The sequence below is a fragment of the Mytilus californianus genome, unplaced genomic scaffold (genome assembly GCF_021869535.1).
Source record: "Mytilus californianus isolate M0D057914Y unplaced genomic scaffold, xbMytCali1.0.p SCAF_16, whole genome shotgun sequence".
NCBI classification, from domain to species: Eukaryota; Metazoa; Mollusca; class Bivalvia; order Mytilida; family Mytilidae; genus Mytilus; species Mytilus californianus.
The window spans coordinates 2,120,053-2,144,606 of record NW_026262648.1 but is presented as its reverse complement, the minus strand read 5'-3'; the positions used below and the strand labels follow the sequence as shown (position 1 = coordinate 2,144,606).

Here is a 24,554-nt window from a genome sequence, read left to right as displayed (position 1 = left end):
GACTGTGTCAATGTGAACTAACTAACGACAAAAACAAGTTGAATTTATTCACGTAACTCATTAAAATTACAGGTAGACAAATAAAGGTGAAAAGCGCAAATGTCCTGTCAATTTACTACAGGTGTATCAAAATTTAAAGCGCAAATGTCCATAGTGTTTGGAGCACAAATGTCCTATCGTGTTACAGGTAAAAAAACGCAAACGTCCTGTGCCTGTACATGCACAGTTATCCTTTATAGCTAGTACCAACATTTTCATTCTACCAAACACAAAATCAAAACTTTTAAATCAATAAATTTGTAATTGCTACATCATTAATCTATATCACATATAAAGATATCTGTATAGTTCTTATTAAAATGTTTCATTCAAATTAATATCAGCATTGGCAGTCATTTCTCGATCAATTACTCTGGCTGCTTCAACTTCTGCATTAACATCCACTTTCTCAGCCTCTTTTTCAAGTTCATTTTGTTCTTCATCATATTTTTCGACTAGTGCTTGAACAAGCATACAACGTGTTGCTCCACAATTACATGGAACTGGATGATTAGACACATCTTCTTCAGAACTTGATTCTTCGTCCTCTTCCCCTATAATTTCTACAGATATATTGTAATGTCTTTTATTACCTTCATCTTGTGACAGATCTATAATGGCAGTGATCTGATCACCTTCATCTACTGTCATGGAAGCTGGCAGAAAAATAACAGTCTGCTTCCAATGCGTTTGGAGTGTAGCTGGGGAAGTACTTAAAGTGACTATTTTTGTCCCTTGATCAGGGGATGCTGCCATAGGACCTTTAAACTCTACATCAAACCAACTGGCAAATCCATGTACAAGTCCTGGTTTGGTGAATGTGTATGATAATGTCTGATTAATATTTTGAATATCTTTCATAATGACAGTTTTTAAATCAAGTTCACAGAAAATTTCAGGTTCAGCCACACATTGTGATTGTTCAATACATGTTATAGTAGGCTCACACATTTTATTCCCTAGTACTGCATATTTTACTGAAGAAAAATTATAGCCATAAATATTGTCCCAGAACAAAATGTTTTCAGCAACATAAGAAGACATGTTCACTGGTGTCATGTACAAGATAGCATCTGATGGAATCATAAGACCATCTTCGGCCAAATATTTGTCACGAGCAAATATTACGGAATCCAACATGGATTCATGAAGCAGATAAAACCCCATCCATTCTGATATGATAATGTCCACTTTGTCAACAGGTAAACTGACTTCTTCAATCTTTCCCTTGATGACCTTCACTTTATCCTCCATTTTGTTTTCCTCAATAATACTCTGACTTAAATCAGCTATTGAACTAGCTTCAATAGCAAATACCTGAAAAATATGTATGATAACATTTAATTACATTTACTTCAATATAACTCAACTATTAAATTACTTTAAAGGCAATTATTGATGCATCTGGACTCTTGGATATTTCCCCATCTACACATCAGAAACTCTACACCTGACATTTGTGCTCATGGGTGAGCTGGGGTGCTTTTGTAATTAGAAACCTGATTAAGACTACAAAAACTCCAAGCAACTGCTATTTGACAACATTTGCCACTAAACCTTTTCATACTTTCCTTGAATTCGACTAAATTTTTTAAGCAACTAAACAAGTGCTGAATAACCTAGATTTGCTCATACCTGCCAACTTTTCAATATTTCCATGGGGACCTTATGCTCCTCTTACATATATATTTCAATGCAAAAAACAGTAAGTAAGGGGGAGTGAGAATTGGTCCAGTTGAAAAAGGTCAAAAATTAGTTTAGTTGAAGCAGTCAAATTGAATTATAGACTGCCTAAACAGAAGATTGTCCATATTTTGAGTTTGAGCTAATGGAGTTTATTATAATTTTGATATAATTTGTCCTAAAAGTAGTACACTACACTGTAAAAGTCTTATTGAGTTGGAGCAGGTGCAATTGTTTTAATTTGCATTTATTCTCCAAAAGAAATGCACTACAAAATAACTGTGATCTCAGGCCTCTTAAAGTCTTTGTAGTTTAGATGAATTTCATAATTTAAATGATCTCCCTTTGTCTGTCTATTGACTGCAGATTATTAGACTGAAATAATTAAAGATTTATTATAAAACAACAATTATACTTTTTAAACTTTTGTTGTTCAGGTTAAATTTTTCTCATGCATTTCCATTTTAAAATAAGTTGTGCTGGTTTCATTTTAGAATAATTGTCTTTTTTCAGTAAATTGAAATTTCAAAGGGTGAAAAATATTGTTGTCAGAATGATAAAGCTTTAACTTGTTCCTTTTGTGGGTGTGCACGTGTATATATGGGGATTGGTTAGAGATTAAAAAGCTTAAAATGGGATTATTAAGCAATGTTATTCAGCATATGGAAAGAGGGTTAAAAAATAATGAAATATTTTATAAAGCTTCTCCAGAATCAAGTTGTTATTTTCAATTAGATTTCAATTAACATGTTAAAGACTCTCCAAAATTTACAATAAAATGCTTCGCTGGGCGCAGCTTGATACGACCGCAGAGGTCGAACCCTGAACAGTTGGGGCAAGTATGGACACAACATTCAAGCTTGATACAGCTCTGAATTTGGATTGTGATTAAATATTTGACACAGCATAGGTTTCTGACACAGAAAGAATGTGGTCTAAGAACTTGAATTTTTTTAATTTACCTACTATGGTCCAATGTCCAAAATCAAAATACATGGTTAGATTCAGCATATCAGAGAACCCCATATAACCCATATATTCAATTTTTGTTGAAATCAAACAAAGTTTAATTTTGGACCCCAACTTGGACAAACTTGAAAACTGGGCCCATAATCAAAAATCTAAACACATGTTCAGATTCAGCATATCAAAGAACCCCAAGAATTCAATTTTTGTTAAAATCAAACTAAGTTTAATTTTGGACCCTTTGGACCTTAATGTAGACCAATTTAAAAAATGGGACCCAAAATTAAAAATCTAAATACACGGTTAGATTTGGAATATCAAAGAACCCCAATAATTCAATTTTTGATGAAATCAAACAAAGTTTAATTTTGGTCCCTTTTGACCTCAATATGAACCAATTTGATAGCGGGGCCCACAAATAAAAAATCTAAATACATGGTTAGATTCAGCATATCAAAGAACCCCATATATTCAATTTTTGTTGAAATCAAACAAAGTTTAATTTTGGACCCCAACTTGGACCAACTTGAAAACTGGGCCCATAATCAAAAATCTATACACATGTTTAGATTCAGCATATCAAAGAACCCTAAGAATTCAATTTTTGTTAAAATCAAACTAAGTTTAAGTTTGGACCCTTTAGACCTTAATGTAGACCAATTTAAAAAACGGGACCATAAATTAGAAATCTAAAAACACGGTTAGATTTGGCATATCAAAGAACCCCAATAATTCAATTTTTGATGAAATCAAACAAAGTTTAATTTTGGACCCCAATTTGGACCAACTTGAAAACTGGGCCAAAAAACTAAAATCTTAATACATGGTTAGATTCAGCATATCAAAGAACCCCATATATTCAATTTTTGTTGAAATCAAACAAAGTTTAATTTTGGACCCCAACTTGGACAAACTTGAAAACTGGGCCCATAATCAAAAATCTAAACACATGTTTAGATTCAGCATATCAAAGAACCCCAAGAATTCAATTTTTGTTAAAATGAAACTAAGTTTAATTTTGGACCCTTTAGACCTTAATGTAGACCAATTTAATAAAGAGGACCCAAAATTAAAAATCTAAATATAAGGTTAGATTTGGCTTATCAAAGAACCCCAATAATTCAATTTTTGATGAAATCAAACAAAGTTTAATTTTGGACCCTTTTGACCTCAATATGAACCAATTTGATAGCGGGGTCCACAAATAAAAAATCTAAATACACGGTTAGATTTGGAATATCAAAGAACCCCAATAATTCAATTTTTGATGAAATCAAACAAAGTTTAATTTTGGACCCCAATTTGGACCAACTTGAAAACTGGGCCAAAAATCAAAAATCTAAATACATGTTTAGATTCAGCATATCAAAGAACCCCATATATTCAATTTTTGTTAAAATCAAACAAAGTTTAATTTTGGACCCTTTGGACCTTAATGTAGACCAATTTGAAAACTGGACCCAAAATTAAAAATCTAAATACACGGTTAGATTCGGCATAACAAATAAATAAATGTGGTCATAGATTTTACAAATCTAATGCGCCATACTGTGCAATTAAAGATTACTTCTTGAAATTTTTCAATATTTGAAATTTGAAAAAAAAAATAATATTTGAAGAATAATTCTTTTTAATTTATGAAATCTGAAATTAGAAAAAATTGATCCCCCACAATTTCTTTTTACCCCCCCTTTTTTTTCCCAAAAAAATTCTTTCCCTCAAGATATGGTCATAATTTCAATTCAAATTTCCAATGGAGTTTGCAACCATAATTACCCATTTAAATTTACCATAGTGCTAACTTAATTTATTTTATAATAGAATTTAAAATATAGTGCCAAATCTTTCATATGGATTTTTTTGTAAAAAAAAAAGATGCAACATTTGCAGATATTTTTACTGGTCTTCCTTTATAAATATGCATTTCTTTAAACATAATTTAAAAGCAGTGTAAGGGAAGTAACCAAAATGTTGTATTTGGATTACCTCCCTTACACTGTTTTAAATTATCTTAATTGTTCATTAACCATTACTTTATACATAATTTAAAAGCAGTGTAAGGGAGATAATTTCAATGATGTATTTGATTCATCTCCCTTACACTGCTTTAAATTATGTTTTGTACTAAAGTATTTGTCCATTAACCAGGACAACCTTGTTTTTCCCCTTTTTTGCCCCTAATTCCTAAACGGTTTGAGCCATAACCCCTCAAAGCAAATCCTAACCATCCCTTTGAGGTATGGAAACTTGTAGTATAATTTCAGAGAGATCCATACACCCTTCCACAGTTATTGTCTGGAAACTAGAAAATGCTTATTTTTGGCCCCTGATTCCTTAACTGTTGGTACCATAAACCCCAAAATCAATCCCCACCTTTCTTTTGTGGTATTGAACCTTATGGTAAAATTTCAAAGAGATCCATTCACTTAAACTAAAGTTAGAGTGCGAAAAGCAATGTGTCTTCTGATGACGACGACGCCAATGTCATACCAATATACGACGGCAAAAATTTTTTGCGGTCGTATAAAAATGATCATGTTTCATGTACCAGATGTTACATGATATCCTACATGTATAATGGAGTAATTCAATACTATTATGAGAAGCCACCTGTTTTATAAAAACATAAAGAAGAAGAAGCAATCATTTATGACCAGCGATGACTGATTTTTAATTGAACATTAAAATATAAGTACACTGTTTTGTGCAAAACTTGCAAAGCAGGATATATTTGAGTTAACTGGTAAAAACAAACTGTTTACCTGCTTTGCTCCAGCTGAAGCAGCAAACAGTGACAGGATACCAGTTCCTGATCCAACATCTAAAACAATTTTATCTTTCAACAAATGGCTGTTTTGTTGCATAAACTTTTGGTAAGCAGCAGTTCTTGGTTTATCTCTCAACATAAGTTCATGAACAGAAATATCTCCATAACTTTTGAAATATTCGTCAGTTTCAGACTTGTCTATGTTATCTTGGCTTTGATCATCCATGATAAATCTAAAAAATGTTTGAAAATTATATATATGTACATGTATATAGTAATACCCTTTGATCTTTGTCCATAATCATGCTTTGATAACATCTAATAAAATCATAATCAACATATAAATGCTTTATATAGATGACTATGCGGTATCGGTTTTACTCATTGTTGAAGGCCGTACAGTGACCTATAGTTGGTCTCTTGTGGATAGTTGTCTCATTGGCAATCATACAACATCTTCTTATTCTTATATTTATACTGCACAATCATTTGTAGGCCTATTCATTTAGTATCCCCTTTTTCTGGTAGGGTTTGTGTGGCTCTGCAAAAATGAGGTCCATGTCCTTCAAAAGTTACATTAGAACATAAATAGGTTTTTGTTTTAAGTTTAAACTTGCAATTCTTGACTGTTGTGTTATAATATTTTGTGTGTTTTTGCTTGACCCATATGGATGTAACTTGCAAATAAATCATAACTATAATAATCATTGATAATCAAAAAAATAATATATTTTGATATGAAATCTTAATATATGTCTCCTCTAATGAAAAGTATATATTTGAATATGTATTAAAGGCACCACAGTTTTTGATTGTCCACCTTTGCTATTATTGATAGAATTCATTATTAATATTTATGAATTACAACATGTACAAGTCATACACCCCAGGTTCAAATTTACTTTAAGCAATGGAAGGTCCAGTACCTTTGACACAAAATACTAAAATGTCCTCCTTCACTCTTAGAAAGTCCAATTTTAATTGAAAATTCAATTTCTAAAAACAGAAAATGCTTACAATTCCAAAGCTCTCATCATATCTTACTACATCAACCTCATTTTTTTTCTGAATTTCTAAAATAAATTCAGTCAGAAAAAGGCTTCTCCTTTTCCCAACACTTATAATACATGCTATATATATGCTGTATTAAATAACACTTTGTACCTTTTAATTGTTCTGGTTTAAATTGCTGCTTAAGAACACATAATCTTGTACGTTGACTGGTCACATCAAATCAATTGTGAAGAATTTAAGCAAACACATAATTTCTTTTCAGTAAATTTACATATTCTAAGAATATTTTTATACTAGATTTTTATATTTTTTGTTCAAAATGCTTTTGAAATTTGTTTAACCTGCAAAAGTACAAAAGCCTGTTGGGTGTAACTAACTAGTGACAGGAAGGTCTGAACCCTTAAATGGAAGGTCACAAACCTCTGACCACCCCTAATTTGAACCCCTGTAACACATGTATATATATAATTTTATATTGCCGGCTCCTGCAAAATAGCGAATTATATTGAGTTTTGCTATTTTGCCGGTCTTAATCAGTCAGGGGTACTACTAAATACAAGTGATTTCATTATCACCTATTTCAGTGATTTGATAAATTCAGTTATCACCTAGTTAAGTGATTTTGGTGTTTCCTTTGATCTTCAAATGCTAATCTCATTAATTTTCAATATTTTGACAAACATTTCTTTAATTTTCCTACATAGATCTATTATCCTTTTCTCTTGTACATTAATTTCACCAGTGTGCTTGGACAGTAAGTTAGTGTGCTAAAGCTTTTAAAAGTACCCTTGGATTTTTTCTGTAATCAAATATATTCATTAACAATAACTACTCTTACAATCAGACAAAGGTCATCAATTTTAAGTAACCTGATTGGTCTTCTTTAGAGTTAGAATGATCTACTTCAAGGTTATGTCCTGATCATGATCTACAAATTATTCCAAGTTATGCATATTTTAAATAAACTGTAAAAACTGACAGGCTCATCAAGCAAAAGATAATTTCTGCATGTATGTAGTTGTTTTTAGATGGAATCTTTGTCTTTTAACCAAAAAAAACGAAGCACAAGGGAAAAATATCAAGAAAATGTTATAAACACTTATAAAAATGTCTTTTAAAAAATGAGTTAACCTACCTTTGTACAGAGATATGGTATAACATACAAAATGTAGTACTCTAACATTAGATATGGACCATGATAACTCTGGACTAAATCATCAGACCGGAACAAAATTCGAACTTGATCTATAACTTGCCATGATAAAACTATATACCAAATATCAAATCAATATCTTCAAGAACGAAGAAAAAAAGTGTGGAAAACTGATTTGCCAGACTGACGGATGGACAGACAGACGGACTAACAGACAGACGGAGTGCAAACCTAAAGTCCCCTTCGACTCGTCGGTTGGGGACTAAAAACATCCTAGCGCTATTACTTTGATAACAAATTGTCGTCTTCCATTTTCGAACATCAATATTCAACAGATATTAACGTCTGCATACATGTAATGTTCACCAAAAGTGAATAAACCAGACCCTGAAAGCAAAGCGAAGACTAAAAGGTTATTAACATCTAGCAACATATTATATCATTTGTGCATAAATAGTTTAAATAAAGTTTTTATTTCATACAGTCTGATTAAAAATCTGAAATCAGGGGCAGATTCAGTCGGGGGCGTGCGCCCCCCCCCCCCCCCTAAAATTTGCAAAGCATGGGTTGTCCTCAGCTTAAGGTGGTACATAACACTACAATGAGATAACTCTGTAAAAATCAGCTGAACATTTTAATCATATTCTGTTGTATTAAAAGGAAATACTAAGCTTCTTAATGATCAAAATTTGTGTTTGTCAAACTGCTATATATCCAATGAAATTTTTTTTTGAATGAGCGGAGTGAGGCGAAAAACTTAAGTTTGTGCCCCCCTAACCTAAAATCCTGGATCCGCCCCTGGAAATAAGACCAGCAAAATAGCAAAACTCTATATAAATCGCTATTTTGCTGTACCAAGGAGGCTATTTTTTTTTTAGCTGGTAAAATAGCACCTTAGAGGCTATTTTGTCGGAGCCGGCAAAATAGCCAATGCCTAATTTTTTTCTATTGTAAAAAATTAAAACTGGTCCCCGATTCAATTTAAATTTGAGTGTGATCTACTTTGACCAGAACAACTTGTGCCTGGATCGACATAAAAGCATGTAGGTTATTATCATATCAACAGTTACGGATTGTTTTTACATGATAGTTATTTGTTTTAAATGTCATAATTTGTAAAATTTAAAAATATTTGATGCATCTCGCCTCTTTCACAGGTAAGACCTGTTTCATATTAATTGCCCTAGGACTATTACACTAACATTAGGTTAAAGGTACAGTCACTTGTTTTCTATCCATGGCAAGATCTACTATCCCTATATATCTTAGGTACAGTAGATCTTGCCATGGATAGAAACACTGGAGTTTGAAATCTCAGCAATGACGGTGTATAAATATGTCAAACTCGACTATCACAGTAGAGCTGCTCTCGAAGAGATGCAGCTAGCTAGAGAGGCGACAAACTCGACTATCACAGTAGAGCTGCTCTCGAAGAGAGGCGACTCTTCGAGAGCAGCTCTACTGTGATAGTCGAGATTGACATATTTATACACAGTCATTGCTAAGATTTCAAACTCATGTGATAGAAAACAAGTGCCTGTGGGTGCAGTTCCTTCAGCAGTTCAGTCTTCAGACATCGATCTATGACTATGTTTTGTTATTGTCTAAACTGTTTTAGTCATATCATTTTCCAGATATTTGGTTTAAAACAGATTGTACATGAGAGAAAATAATAACATAATATAATTATAAACTAACGGTAATTAGTTATTCCTGAACGTGAAGCATGAAGAAAAAATCTGATGTTTGTCAACATGAGAAACACGTGCTTCCGGTAATTTATAGAGTTGCCTAAAAAAAGTTCATAACGGAAAAACAATGTATATCTATCCGCAAATAAAAGTTATTTTTATGCATTTCTCAATAGCATTTATTTTGTAAGCTATCTTAAAAAGTTGTTTACATTTTGTTCCCCTTTTCTTTTCAAATAATAACTCGATTGGAAGAGTGTTCACCACTGTGAGTAGATCAGATTGAGTAAAACAGAAAATGGTTTCCCTTACGTGTCTACCTGGAACTGTTTTTAAAATTAGAATAGACATGTAAACTTCCTGCTGTTATAAAACAACAAATCTCAAAATGATCATTTCTTGCCTTCTTCGAAATTCTAAGCACCGTTTATTTCAGTCTTTTATATGCAAGAAAACAAAATTTTCCAGTAGCACGTTAACCACTTCCGCAGTTCTTCACCAGGAAAGGGAAGAGGGAAAATGTGCACAAAATAAAAAAGTAAAGGTACGTGATGATAACATATCAGAGACATACATGTAAATGTATCTATATGTATGATCATATTCACAAGATCTCTTTTCTAGTCTTTGTAAAATTCAGGGGCGGGTTCAGGTGAGGGCGTATGTAAGTGATAATTAGTCCTGGTAAAATGGGTATCGGGTCCGTTCGCGCCCAATACACGTTCGCACCCCACACGTTCGCCCCCTAGGTCCGTTCGCACCCTTTTTTATATTCAAAAACCTGATAAATTTTTAGATGTTTTGTAGATGTTTATATCAAAATATTTTAATTTTCATAAATTAAAATTGGGGAATTTTTAAATGAAATATTGTTTTAAATTGATCTGATGATTAATTATCAAATGTTAATTATGTATGATTACTGCTAATTGGTATTTATACACAGCCTAATATGATGTTATTGTTGAGTGTTTAAAAATCATGATTGTTGTCATGGTTGTTTTAACTTGCTTTAAATGTAAATACTGCATGTATTTAGCTTGGTATGAGTAAAACTTTGAAGATTTTAAATAAAAAAACATGAAAGATAATTGTTTTAACAGCTTGGCTCCTTTGGTCTCATGTGTGTCAGAATCTCACTTTATTCATAAACAATGAAGAAAAATATTTATAGCAATACACTATCCAAAACATGATTACGAATTATTCAACACATAAAAAAAAAACGTTGTCAGAATCCCATTTCCTTTTGAAACAATAAAAAAGAAATATTTATAGCAATACACTAACCAAAACATTATTAAGATTTTATCAACACCTAAAAAAACGTTGTCAGAATCTCACTTTATTTAGAAACAATGAAAAAAATAATTTAGAATCGTGCAAAACAGTGTATTGAGAGACCATTGATTGGCGCGCTAAAATATCCCATTGACTGGGTCAGATTAGGTGAACGTTCGTCTGTAACGCCCACAACTCACGACGTATTTATTATAAACATTTAAACTGTGGGGTTGCCAAAGGGTCTCAGTATATATACGAACTACAGTGCACAGTATATTATATACATATTTTATTTGCGATCATAAAATGTACGAAGTTGTCCATTACTATGTAAATTGGGTCGATTAAAAAAAAAGCTGAATATGTTTCTGTTGCCAAGGATTTTTCACAAGTATAGTAGTTAGCAGAAAAGTTCACCAAACTATACATTTTACCTATTCAAAAACATAAATGCAAATTTCACAAGGCTTGATCCAAATAGCCTTTTTACTGTCTAATAACTTGCAAGTACGAAAAAGACAAGAAAGAAGTATATTTAGTCTATATGTTTTGTGTTTGCACACTTTTTAAAGTTGATCGTGCATTCGTTCTAAAATAAAATTTTGACCTGATAAAAGTTAAAAGATGACATAATTGGACAACCGCAATTGTTAAATCGCTTTGACGTCCGAAAAAAAAGATAATAATCAACACATGCGTTTTAACTTTTAAAGCCATTTAAATCCTTTTTTTTTGCTGAAAGAACGTGCGATATCATAAAAATTGATTATCAAAACATAACGAAAACACAAGTAAAGAACGTTTAAGTATTCAATATAAATCAAAACACAAAGGTTATTCCTGATTAGTTTTTCGAATTATTTTATTTAGGCGTTGAGACCCTTTGGTGACCCCACACTTTAAATGTCTATAATAAATACGTCATGAGTTGTGGGCGTTACAGACGAACATTCACCTAATCTGACCCAGTCAATGGAATATTTTAGCGCGCCAATCAATGGTCTCGGCTACACCGTTTTGCATATGATTCTATATATATTATATATAGATAGATATATATATATATAGAGAAATACACTTACCTAAATATGATTAAAAATTATTCAACACAAAAACAAAATACTGGTCGTCAGAATCTCACTTTATTTGAAAACAATGAAAAAAAAATGTTTATAGCAATACATTTACCATGACACAAAAAAAAACCTTGTCAGAATCTCACTTTATTTAGAAACAATGAAAAAATATATATTTATAGCAATACACTTACCAAAACTCGTTTACAAATTATTAAACACAAAACCAATAAAAATTGGGCGCGAACGTGTAGGGTGCGAACGGACTTTGGGTGCGAACGTGTAGGGTGCGAAAGTGAAAGGGGGCGAACGTGATTGGGCGCGAACGGACCCGGATTCGATAAAATGTGTCTGGGCGGTTACAGAATTTACTAGTATATTTAGTCCAATGTCAGTAATTTATGTCCCCACAGAGGCGGATTTAGAGGGTTTTTCAGGGGGCCCGGGCCCCCTCTTTTGGAGAAAAAAATATGGTTGCTTATATAGGGAATCACTGAAGCATGACTGGAGCGGGCCCCCTCTTAGACAGTCAGTGGGCCCCCCTTATGAAAATTTTTGGATCCGCCACTGTCCCCAGACTCATTTTCCTAGGAATTTATGTCCATGTCATCAATATTCCTAGGTAAAAACGTCCATGTCCTTTATTTTAATAGGAAAATGTGTAATAAAAGAAATCATTTACATGTACATGTAAACAATGGAATATTTAATTCTTATGTTTTAATGTTGTTTTTAAAACAGTTGTGCATTAATCTTTTAATAAAATTTATGTGCCCAGACTAAATTTCCTAGGAAATCCTGTCCAGGCCATTAATATTGCTAAGTAAACACAACCATGTTCATTATTTTGATAAGACATGATGAGCTCCCAATGAAAGGTTATTGATACTTGTTTTATATATACATGTATGACAGTTATATACATGATATATGTACATGTACATCATTATACTTTTGGGAAATCATGATTTATTTGCTCTTAGGGGACGACCATCTGATATTCTTGGGACTGGGGGCGGGTAAGAACTAACAATAAATGACTTTTCACAAGACAGGATGAAAATGATTATTCTGCAACATCAAATGCAGGATGGTCATGATGGTTGAGGATACAAATGTGTACATAAGTGAAAATAGTGGTGTACCAGTAATTGACCTTGTTAGAACTGCAAATAAATAACTTTGCACAAGACAGACTGAAAAAAATCTGTTTCTTAAAATGCAGGATAGTTACAGTATATTAGGATATTGACTTTCACTATTTATCCATGTTTTACAAAAAATCGATCACATAAAGCATTTGCACAATTTATTTTCCATATAGCAATGATTTTGTGAATCTGGGTCTGTTCGCCAAAAAACATGTTCGCTCCCATTCACATTCACCCACTTTCATGTTCGCACCCTACACATTCGCACCTTTTTATACGACCGCAAAAAAATTTTGCGGTCGTATATTGGTATGACGTTGGCGTCGTCGTCCGGCGTCATCGTCCGAAGACACATTGGCTTTCGCACTCTAACTTTAGTTTAAGTGAATGGATCTCTATGAAATTTTACCATAAGGTTCAATACCACAAAAGGAAAGTGGGGATTGATATTGGCGGTTATGGTACCAACAGTTAAGGAATTAGGGGCCAAAAAGGGGCCAAAAATAAGCATTTTTGTAACTTCCAGACATAACTTGTTTGTTAGTGTATGGATCTCTCTGACATTGTACCACAAGGTTCCATATCACAAAGGGAATGCTGGGATTAATTTTGGGGGTAATTGCCTCCAAATTTTGGGAATAAGGGGCCAAAAAGGGGCAAAAAATAAGCATTTTTCTAGTTTCATGACAATAACTTGTGTTCAAGTGTATGGATCTCTCTGAAATTGTACTGCAAGGTACCATACCACAAAGGGAAGGCTGGAATTGAGTTTGGGGGTGATGAATCATAAGGGGGTTAAAAAAAATTTGGGGGGGGGGATTTTTCCATTTTAAATTGGTTATTTCTGATTTATATATAAAAGCAAATAATAATGATATGGCCAAGGCTTCCAAAACGGTCATATATGCCGGACATTTGTATAATGTCCGGTAAAAGTCCGGCTGGGCAAAGCATGAAACGGTCATCTACTTTTTAGTTTTCAAGGCTTTAAGAGACGGTCATTTTATATTTTTAACATAATTCGCGATCTTTTTAACAGCCACACATTTCCGGTCATAAAAGTGACATGATCATTAAGTACTATCAAAACAACCCCTACTTTAATACCTTCTCATTTTAATCAAGGCTAATTAGTTGTCAAACAGCTGAAATTTACCTTTTCAGGTGACAGGTCTATTCAAAGTTATTTTCTTACATTTCAGCGGTTTGCATCTAATTACTTTAGTCAAAAAGATTTAAATTATCAGAAATACGTTTACAAATATGATTTGATGAAAAAATTAAAAAGGTGAAAATGAAAAATCGTCATAACCACGTTGTTTGAACCTAGAGACATGTCTCTGTTTGAAGTAGTACACGTGTGCGCATGTGCGCAGGTGTGAAATTTAATTATGCATCCTAATTTCTTCAAAAAATGCTTAAATTGTCATTGATACCTTTATCTCACGTTTATTTCGAATATTTTCTTGAAGAAATAACGTAGAAAGAGCTACTTCCACTCATTCACGCTTTGCAAACGTACACGGAATTTACGTATCCGTCTCTGGTCCATGTTTTACCATTGTCAAGATAACATCCGGTATAAAAACGAAAGTAAAGTTGTTGACAACGTTATTTTGCACAAATAAAGAGTCTAAGGCAGATATAAGTACGCTGATGTTGCACACTTCGAATGATGCACTGCCAATTTAACAGTTAACGTCAGAACTTCGAATTTGAATCAAAGAAAGTTTAATATCGTTTTTTTTTAACGTCAATCATTGGGATGGCCAACTCGGCAACTGATTACCATAATTGCCTTTTGTTTATTTAGTCTTAAGGTATTAAAATCGGGATAATATAATATCAGGCAGGCGTTACCTGTGAAAGGGGACGAAGTCTGTATGAATTATTTTTTTTAAATTCAAACATATGTTTTAACTTCAAAATCTGTTCAAAAAGAACGGAAATACCCTTACGTTTCCGATTTCGGTTCTGTTGTTCGGAATTTTAGTTGTGACGTTAGTTATATTATGACGTCATATTCAATGTAAACAATGAAACGCTATCCGGTACTTTTAATACCTATTTATACGACCCCAAAAAAATTTTGTGGTCGTATATTGGTATGACGTTGGCGTCGTTGTCGTCATGGTCGTCCGAAGACACATTGGTTTTCGCACTCTAACTTTAGTTTAAGTGAATGGATCTCTATGAAATTTTACCATAAGGTTCAATACCACAAAAGGAAGGTGGGGATTGATTTTGGGGTTATGGTACCAACAGTTAAGGAAAAAGGGGCCAAAAATAAGCATTTTTGTAACTTCCAGACATAACTTGTGTGTTAGTGTATGGATCTCTCTGACATTGTACCACAAAGTTTCATATCACAAAGGGAATGCTGGGATTGATTTCGGGGGTAATTGCTTCCAAATTTTAGGAATTAGGGGCCAAAAAAGGGGCATAAAAAACAAGCATTTTTCTAGTTTCATGACAATAACTTGTGTGTAAGTGTATGGATCTCTCTGACATTGTACCAAAAGGTTCCATACATCAAAGGGAATGCTGGGATTGATTTTGGGGGTTATTGCCTCCAAATTTTAGGAATTAGGGGCCAAAAAGGGGCAAAAAACAAGCATTTTTCTAGTTTCATGACAATAACTTGTGTGTAAGTGTATGGATCTTTATGAAATTGTACTACAAGGTTCCATATCACAAAGGGAAAGCTGGAATTGAGTTTGGGGGTAATTGCCCAAAACGTTAAGGAATAAGGAGCCAAAAAGGGGCCAAAAATGAGCATTTTTCTAGTTTCCAGACAATAGCTTGTGTTCAAGTGTATTGATCTCTCTGAAATTGTACTGCAAGGTACCATACCACAAAAGGAAGGCTGGGATTGAGTTTGGGGGTGATGAATCATAAGGGGGTTCAAAAAATTTGGAGGGGGATTTTTTTTTCCTTTTTTTTCTTTAAAATTTTCCATTTTAAATTGGTTATTTCTGATTTATATATAAAAGCAAATAATAATGATATGGTTTGAATAGGTAAATTAAAATTTTTTAAGTTCTTAGACCACATTCATTCTGTGTCAGAAACCTATGCTGTGTCAAATATTTAATTACAATCCAAATTCAGTGCTGTATCAAGCTTGAATGTTGTGTCCATACTTGCCCCAACTGTTCAGGGTTCGACCTCTGCGGTCGTATCAAGCTGCGCCCCAGCGGAGCATTTTATTTTTAAACAATTATCTCTGTTCTGTAAACCACATCCAAACACGGCCAAGGTTATATGTCTGGGATAAGAAAATCCTCAGTATTTAGAATAATTCATACTTTAGCAAACAGTAAATTTATAAAAATGACTATATAATAGATATACATGATAACACCGAAGTGGTGACTAACTCCAGAATAAAAACGGATACATAAAACAACATAAACCAGCACATAAAAATTTACAGCCGAGTTAGCCAAAGAGATCAACGCAAAAAAAGTGACGTCACATTTGAATTTCTGAAATTTCCCCAAAATAGGATAGAATTAGGATAGAATTCAAGATTTGGTTTATAATACTCGTATAACATTTATTAATAACAATGAAAATTACAATACTAATTAATATAAAACGTGGTAGTAATTAGATAATTAATAGTATTATCTAGCTATGTCGGTGTTTCTTCTAAATCAAACTGTAAACCAAATATATCGTATAAATTTAGTTGACCCAAACTAAAATGTAATTAATGAACTGGGTGATTAATTATCTTAACCATAACACAGGAATACAACAGAAAAAAATTAATTCAGTTTGTTTTGTTTTAATCTAAACATTATTTTTGTCATTTTCCAGGTTTTGTATGATGGACAGTGTCCTATATGTGCTATTGAAATAAACTTAATGAAGAAATTGAACAAGAAGGACAATGTTGTAAATTTTGTGGATATAGCTGTTGGAGAATACAAGCCAGATGATCATTTAGGGATCACTTATAGTCAGGCTATGGGTAAAATGCATGTAATAGTTACACATGCAAATAACACCGAGTCTCATTCTAAACCAGAAGTAACAAAAGTGAGTTTCATAAGTTATGTAAGCAGTTCTTTCCAGCACAGTGGTCAAATGTTTATAGACAGTTGGATAATCAATATAAAAATAAGAAGAAGTGGTATTATTGTCAATGAGACAACTACATGTACCAACAAGAGACCAGATGATGTAGATGTAAACAACTTATAGTTCACTGTACAGCCTTCAATAATGAGCAAAATCCTTAATGTATAGTAAGCTGTAAAAGCCTAACAAGACAAAATAAAAACATTTCAAATGAGAAAACCAACAGCCTAATGTTTAATTGCATGACATTGATGAAATCACTATTTTGTAGGGAGAAGGTACATGTATGTTTTGGTGTCAGATCAAACTTATTTAAAAAAAACACCCTGTTTGCAGAAAATGTTTAATCTATGTACTAGGTTAAAATTAAACATACATTTGTTCACAAAAAAACATTACCTTTTAACAATTTATGATGCCATAACAATACAAAGTTATCATGGTTATATGAAGTATCAACTATTTAGATTTACTTATTTGAATATTGTTACACAAGAAAACTTCACCAAAAAATAGATTCACATAGGAGGTGACTTTGCTAATTATTAAATACAAGTATTGTTTGCTGGCAAAATATTATTTTATATAAAAACTTGAGCTCTATATTACTCTTAACAAAATGTTCCTGGAGTTTCTGTTAAAATTGTTTTTGATAATTTGCATAAAACATCATTTTAATGATATCATTGTAAATTTTCTCATGAAACAACTAATTTATTTACCAGTATACATTTTCTAAAATTATTTAGATAATAAAAAAATGTGACTTATCAAGGCCAAAATATACCTTCATCTCTGTTTAAAAGTTCTGTGAGACTTACCTAGAAAATGCAAGTAGTGAATTGTATTTATAAAGTTACTGCTTACTGTTTTCCAGATATATGACAGTATGGAAGGAATGAAAGTTATGTATAATGCAGTTGGACTAACTTGGTTATCTAAACTGTTATCCTACCCTGGTGTCAAAGAGACTTCAGATAGATTTTATAGATGGTTTGCAGTCAATAGATACAGAATGACTGGAAGAGACAAAGAAGAATGTGAATCAGAAAGATGTAACATCTCTGACAAAAAGAAGTGAATGTTACAATATCAACATTTGGGTGTACTATTTTAAGTCTTTCAATCAAAACCATATAATATACATATTTTTCTGCTTACCCACCAGTCTTAGATGTCAGGGTCACATCAGTATTTAAACATTTCAGCAAAAAGAGCAAGAAATGTTGGTGATAGCAAGATAATAGACAGAAATGTTGATAAGTGATACATTTGAAACCAAAGACAATTTCATAAGTGCAAATGAAAAACTATTATAAAGTCAAGGGTCACAGATTGTGGAATTATAATATATGAGTGATTTTTAAACTGTATGGTACCAACATGAATATTGTACATTGTAGAAAGGCTGTTCTATGATATTGTACATTGTAGAAAGGCTATTCTATAATATTGTACATTGTAGAAAGGCTTTTCTATAATATTGTACATTGTAGAAAGGCTATTCTGTAATATTGTACATTGTAGAAAGGCTATTCTATAATATTGTACATTGTAGAAAGGCTATTCTATAAGGTTGTATACATTTGGTGATTATATATATACTTGAAAATAAATTCTCCTTAAGAATGTGCCAAATCAAAGCTAGATAATGTGATGTCCTATCCTGGTAAATTGTTACTGTGTAAAGTACAAGCAGTCTTAAGAATGTTCCTTTTCCTATTTGTATGCATGATTTTTTTTTTCTACTTGAAATCAAGCAGTCTTTTCAAACAGATAAGTCAAAAAAAAATTTTCCCCAGGCCTGTTGGTAGACCCGCTATCAAGTTAAGTATAATTTGCAGAGATATGAAGAAAAGGAGATATGGGGTATAAAAATATGTCAATGAGGCAGAGAAATATAACCAAAACACATCTAGAGAGCAACATACAATCTTCAACAATAGTAAGGTATCTATAACAAAAACATAAGATCTGAAATCAACCTACCAATTCTCCAAATGACAAATAAACGTTAAGATTAACATGTGGACATTTCCTACTAGGTTACTGACTTGGGAGGATGCAGGAAAATTTATAAAGAAAAAGAAAAACAAACATTAATTCATGTTAAATGATTTTTATACTACCGCAAAAAATTTTGGGGATCGTATAATGCTATCATGTCGTCGTCGTCCGAAGACATTTGGTTTCCGGACAATAACTTAAGTTTCAGTGTATGGATCTCTTTGAAATTTAAGCAAAAAGGTTCAATACCACAAAAGGAAGGTTGGGATTGTTTTTGGGGGTGATGGTCCCAACCGTTTAGGAATTAGGGGCCCAAAACAAGCATTTTTTTAGTTTCAGGACAATAACTTGTGTATAAGTATTTTGATTGTTCTGAAATTGTACCACAAGGTTCAATACCACAAGTAGAAGGTTGGGATTAATTTTGGGGGTAATTGCCCAAACCGTTCAGGAATTAGGGGCCAAAAAGGGTCTAAAACAAGCATTTTCTAGTTTTCAGACAATAACTCATGTCTAAATTTTCTTCAAATGTTATTTTTGTTGGAAAAGGGGAGGGGAAGAGTGGGGGGGGGGGGGGGGGGGTAAAAAATTTTTTTTTTTTTTGGGGGGGGGGGACAATTTTTTATCCTCAGAATTTAAGAAATTAAAAAGAATTTTTTTTTTTTGAAAAAGGGGGGGGGAGGGCCGGAGGGGGTCAATTTTTTCTGCAAGATTTAAGAAATTGTCAATTTTCCAAAGAAAATTTGGGGTCACAATTGCTAATTCTTTGTATATAGTCTGAAAACAGATTTACTAAGTAATGCACAACATCACAGTGCACAGTGTATTGCACAAAAGCAAGAAATCTTCAATTGAATATAAATTCAAATCATATAACCAATTTTGAGTTCTTTGACTACATTTATTCTGTTTCAGAAACCTATAATGTGTCAAATACTTAATTACAATCCAAATTCAGACGTGTATCAAGCTTGAATATTGTGTCCATTTTTGCCCCAACTGTTCAGGGTTGGACCTCTGCTGTCATATCCAGCTGCGCTCAGCGAAGCAGTTTATTAATCTCTATGATGATTACCATTGTCTTTCAATTCTGTTCACTTTCAATTGAAGTATTAACATTATTTATAGATATTTATCCAATTTTTTATGTTGTAAATAAAATTTATTTGAAAAACAAGCAGAGATTTTTTGTCTGTTGAATTTATTATTTAATTTCTTTCAACATTGTGTTAGTTCTAATAATAAATGAATAGGGTGATATAATCTAGAGACTTTAGTACAAAATGTCAGTTGTGATGTCATGAAAATGTTCCTATTGATCTTAACAGTTAGTTCTTATATTGTGCTGTTGCACCACTGTCCAAGGTAAGGGAAGGGTTAATTTCTTACAGTTAGCCTTAACCCGGTCAATTTTTGATGTACCTGTCCCAAGTAAGTAGCCAAACAATTTGTAAGGGTTAGTTTATAGTTTGTTTACAGATTATTATGAGTGGTTACATGTTGCTTACTATTTAAATAGGGGTTGAGTTTCAATGGCTTTAAGGATTGTTACTAGTTATAACAAGCACTTTAAGTGTAGTTATAAGTTCTTTAGGAATAGATATGTATACTTTACGTATTCTTATGTATTGTTTACAATATTAGGAAAGGTAGAAAAGCTGCAAAATTGTAAGGACTGGTAAATACTCGAAACTTTTCGTAGCAACACGAAATAAGGTTGTAACTAACAAGTTAAAGATCAGATGAATAATAACATTCCGTAATATACTCGTAAAAAGCTTTTAAAATGTCTGTAGTTATCCGTGATAATTCGTAACTATTCTTGGAATTTTGTCGTAAATGCATTGTAATAAACCATAAATAGCTCCTAATAACTCGTAACATCTCTAAATCAGGTCATTAAAGTATCCAGCTGGTGCTAATGCCGTCTAAAAATTGCAGTGAGGTATAGAATTTTTTTTGGTTTTTTTTTTGCTCTGTGTTGAAGGCCTCACTTGGACTTTGAGATAAGATGAAGTACAGCGCTGTTCCTTTGCATTTTGTGTGCTTTTTGCTGTGCATGTACTGATTTTGTGTCATGGATGGATACCTCCTATCCTTTGTTTTTCTACCAAATCGTAAGGATCTGTGAATTTGTGCGATCGGTAAGGACTCGTAAGAAAAATCTGTGTATGTGATGGCATAATTCTGTGTGTGTAACTACTTTATGATAAATTAAACATGAATATAAACAACAGACAATGTTTGGTAAATGTTGATGAGCCAGCAACCTAAAAACACATACATTTACAATTTGCTATTCACATTAATTTTGTTGTTTTAATATATTTTCAGTTCAAATTTTCTACATTTTTAAGACCCCGCAATTATGATGTTTTTCAGCAAAAACAGGTTTTTTTAGATAAATCTTTCTTAGCTCGGTTCCCATCTGTGCAGACCTTCATGAAATAGGTAATAGTCCAGAAGGTAGATATTTAGTATCACAGAACGACCACAGACCATGAGAGAGCATAACTTAATTATACAACTAGTAAAGCTACTCAATTTAAAAATAAAGAGATGTGGTATGATTGCAAAAGGGACAACTAGTTATAACACATGCAACACAGTGGCGGATCAACTTTTCATAAGGGGGGGGGGGGGGCGCTGACTGACCTAAGGGGGGCCCGCTTCAGTCATGCTTCAGTGATTCCCTATATAATCAACCAAATTATTCTGACCCCCAGCCCCCCCCCCCCCCCCCCCCCTGGATCCGCCTATGCAACATAGTTGATGATGGTATAATGTTTTTGACCCGTTCGTTCGTCGGTCCGTCTGTCAGTCAAGTTCTTGTCATCGCAACTTCTCTGAAACCACAGATAGAATTTAATAAACTATGTATATACTGGTAATAAGGACATACTATATATAAAAAAGAAGATGTGGTATGATTGCCAATGAGACAACTCTCCACAAGAGACCAAATGACACAGAAATTAACAACTATATGTCACCGTACGGCCTTCAACAATGAGCAAAGCCCATACCGCACAGTCAGCTATAAAAAGGCCCCGAAATGACAATGTAAAACAATTCAAACGAGAAATCTAACGGCCTTATTTATGTACATATGTATATTTGCATATCGACAGGAAATTATGATTCTCTAAAAGTTATGCCCCTTTGAACCTAATTATACTACTCACCGCTACTCCTCTGAAACCATACAACAGAATTTCATGTCTACAAGAAATTTTTATCAGTTGACTTTTGTAGGGGTTATGAGTCTTTGAAATTAGGAATCTTGTGAGATTTTGTTGCCCATGTACAATGTTGAGGCGTGAGGTATGTGATCGCGCTCACAAAGGTTCTTTAATTCACAACAGAGTTCAAATAAAGTTGATTTAAGCAATTATGGGCAACCGTGGGGCCTTCAATATGAGAAAAACCCATACCGTATATGCTATAAAAGGCCTCGACACAAATGAAACAATTCAATCCAGAAAACTTACGGCCAAATTTATAACAAAACAATTTGCGGAAAACAAATATATATATGATAGACATGAACCAACTATAAATACTGAACTTACAAGCTCCTGAATGATAGACATGAACCAACTATAAATACTGAACTACAAGCTCCTGGACATGAACCAACTATAAATACTGAACTACAAGCTCCTGACTTGGGAAGCCGATCATAAGTTCAATCAAAGTCTTAATTCATTATAAGAAACAGTTTTAGATCAGATTGATACCAGATGCTACAAACCCCGCTCAGTCGATCGTAGATGAAGTCAGTTGAAAAAAAAATCATGAAACCAAATGAAATCAATTTGCCGCGACTGCTTAGAATTTGAGAGGAGGAATGAGATGTTTCTAGTGCTGAATAAACTCATCATAGAAACCAGGATTTAAATTGTGTACGCCAGACGCGCGTTTCGTCTACCAAAGACTCATCACCGAAGCTTGAATAAAAAAAGTTAAAAAGGCCAAATATAGTACGAAGAGCATTGAGGAACCGAATTTCCGAAAGGTTTTGCCAAATACAGCTAAGGCGATCTATTCCAGAGGCAGAAATTCCTTAGCATTTCGAAAAATTCAAAGTTTTGAAGCTGAACAAGAGATATATGTAGTAATTACACCCAGGCAGAAAACTGCATAACAAGGACAGATCAATCAATATAAAAACTATTTTGTATAAAAAGGGACTCTTTTTAGAGTCACAAAACCAATTCATAATGACTTTTGATAGTTGTCACATAACAACTCTCACTGAGAAAAACGGTCAGTTATGGTTCTTATTTCAGGAAATTAACCTATTGCCTGAAAGTTTCAGGCAATAACTTAATGCCTAGGCGTTAGCTTATTGCCTAGGATTTAACTAAGCTTAATGTCTAATTGCCGGTAGCATATATATATCCGCTAACCGAGTCCCTGTGGCTTCAGTCCCCCCCCCCCCCCCCCCCCCCCCCCCCAACCCAAAAAAAAAGAAGAAGAAAAGTTTGTATCTTTTTGATTCAAGTATTAATAATTATTGAGCTTTTATAATCGTTAGCAGAAGAGACGAATAAAAAAGAACTCAAACAAAATTAAGAAAAATAGTAATCATGTCGCCATAAAAAATATTCTACATCACAAATCACATAACTTTAAAAATTTTGCATGGGAATATATAATGTAAAAGATAAAAATTTGATGATCAAAAGGAAATGTTTTAATAAATGTAAAAAATAGAATATAAAAAAATAAGAACATGATTGCATGAAAAGCGACCATAGTATTTTAAATCTTGTCTATTTTCGTTCAGTGCAATATTATAATAAAAACTTAAATGTATAGGACCTTCTATAGATTTTTGTTTGCCAATGATCCTTGTTTCTATTAAAATGGTAATATGTTGGAGATAAACTTACCATCAAAATCTAAGCGAGCAGTGATTCTTAAAAGACATTTCCCTGTGTAATAATTTGGATATTTATCTTGTTTTATTGTAATATATGAACTTGTGCATGTCTTACATAGTGAAATGTAACGGTATCTCAGCTTTACATCTTTCTGACAATAAACAAAGAATTTAAATGGCCTATACTTAACAATTTGTCAACAATTGGCTTATTATTCTGCTATAATTAAAAGATTACACATTGTGTAAATGTATTGGTAAAGGTATGCAAAACTTATATTCATAAAGACAAATAAATATTTCATTATATTATTATTTAGACGGGCTATTCAATAGACTTCTGATTCAGCAAGAATATAAATGTTTAAATCGTGGTTATATCCTGTGAAGGCTAACAATTCCACAGTGATGAGAGGCAGGGTACATGATATGCATCGTGCTGGTACAAAAGAGTAAAAATTACTATCATATACCAACCATTATATTCACCCGCCACAGGTTTCTCGTCCATCTGCGCAACAACCGGTGTTTCTTTAAGGTAAGACAGCAGTATAATTCAGGGGCAGATCAAGGATTTTTTTTAAAGTGGGGGCGTAATTCATGATAATTGAAAAACAAATGGACGATTTTATACTAAAAGTTTATATATATCGTGAAAAACAATAGATTTTTTTTGGCGATCGAAGGGCGTACTATTCTTGAAGGATTTTGCGACGAGTTTCCATATACCCATAAAATAAAAACTG

At 33.0% G+C, this 24,554-nt stretch overlaps 2 protein-coding genes across 3 annotated transcripts; one reads left to right on the top strand and one right to left on the bottom strand.

The window, feature by feature from the left end:
* Positions 1 to 281: 281 nt before the first annotated feature.
* Positions 282 to 23,863, bottom strand: LOC127726063 (uncharacterized). Of its 2 annotated transcripts, none has more exons than XM_052233404.1 (3): positions 23,819 to 23,863; positions 5,451 to 5,688; positions 282 to 1,356 (listed from the first exon to the last, which is right to left on the bottom strand). In XM_052233404.1, the coding sequence occupies exons 2-3, from the start codon at positions 5,679 to 5,681 to the stop codon at positions 355 to 357; spliced, it is 1,233 nt and encodes a 410-aa protein (XP_052089364.1). In that variant the 5' UTR covers positions 5,682 to 5,688; positions 23,819 to 23,863; the 3' UTR covers positions 282 to 354. The 2 variants fall into 2 exon arrangements, with proteins under 2 accessions (XP_052089364.1, XP_052089363.1); XM_052233403.1 differs by lacking the exon at positions 23,819 to 23,863 and adding an exon at positions 9,321 to 9,397.
* Positions 9,551 to 19,531, top strand: LOC127726066 (uncharacterized). Its single transcript, XM_052233406.1, has 3 exons — positions 9,551 to 9,857; positions 16,650 to 16,871; positions 17,791 to 19,531. The coding sequence occupies exons 1-3, from the start codon at positions 9,702 to 9,704 to the stop codon at positions 17,992 to 17,994; spliced, it is 582 nt and encodes a 193-aa protein (XP_052089366.1). The 5' UTR covers positions 9,551 to 9,701; the 3' UTR covers positions 17,995 to 19,531.
* Positions 23,864 to 24,554: the final 691 nt, after the last annotated feature.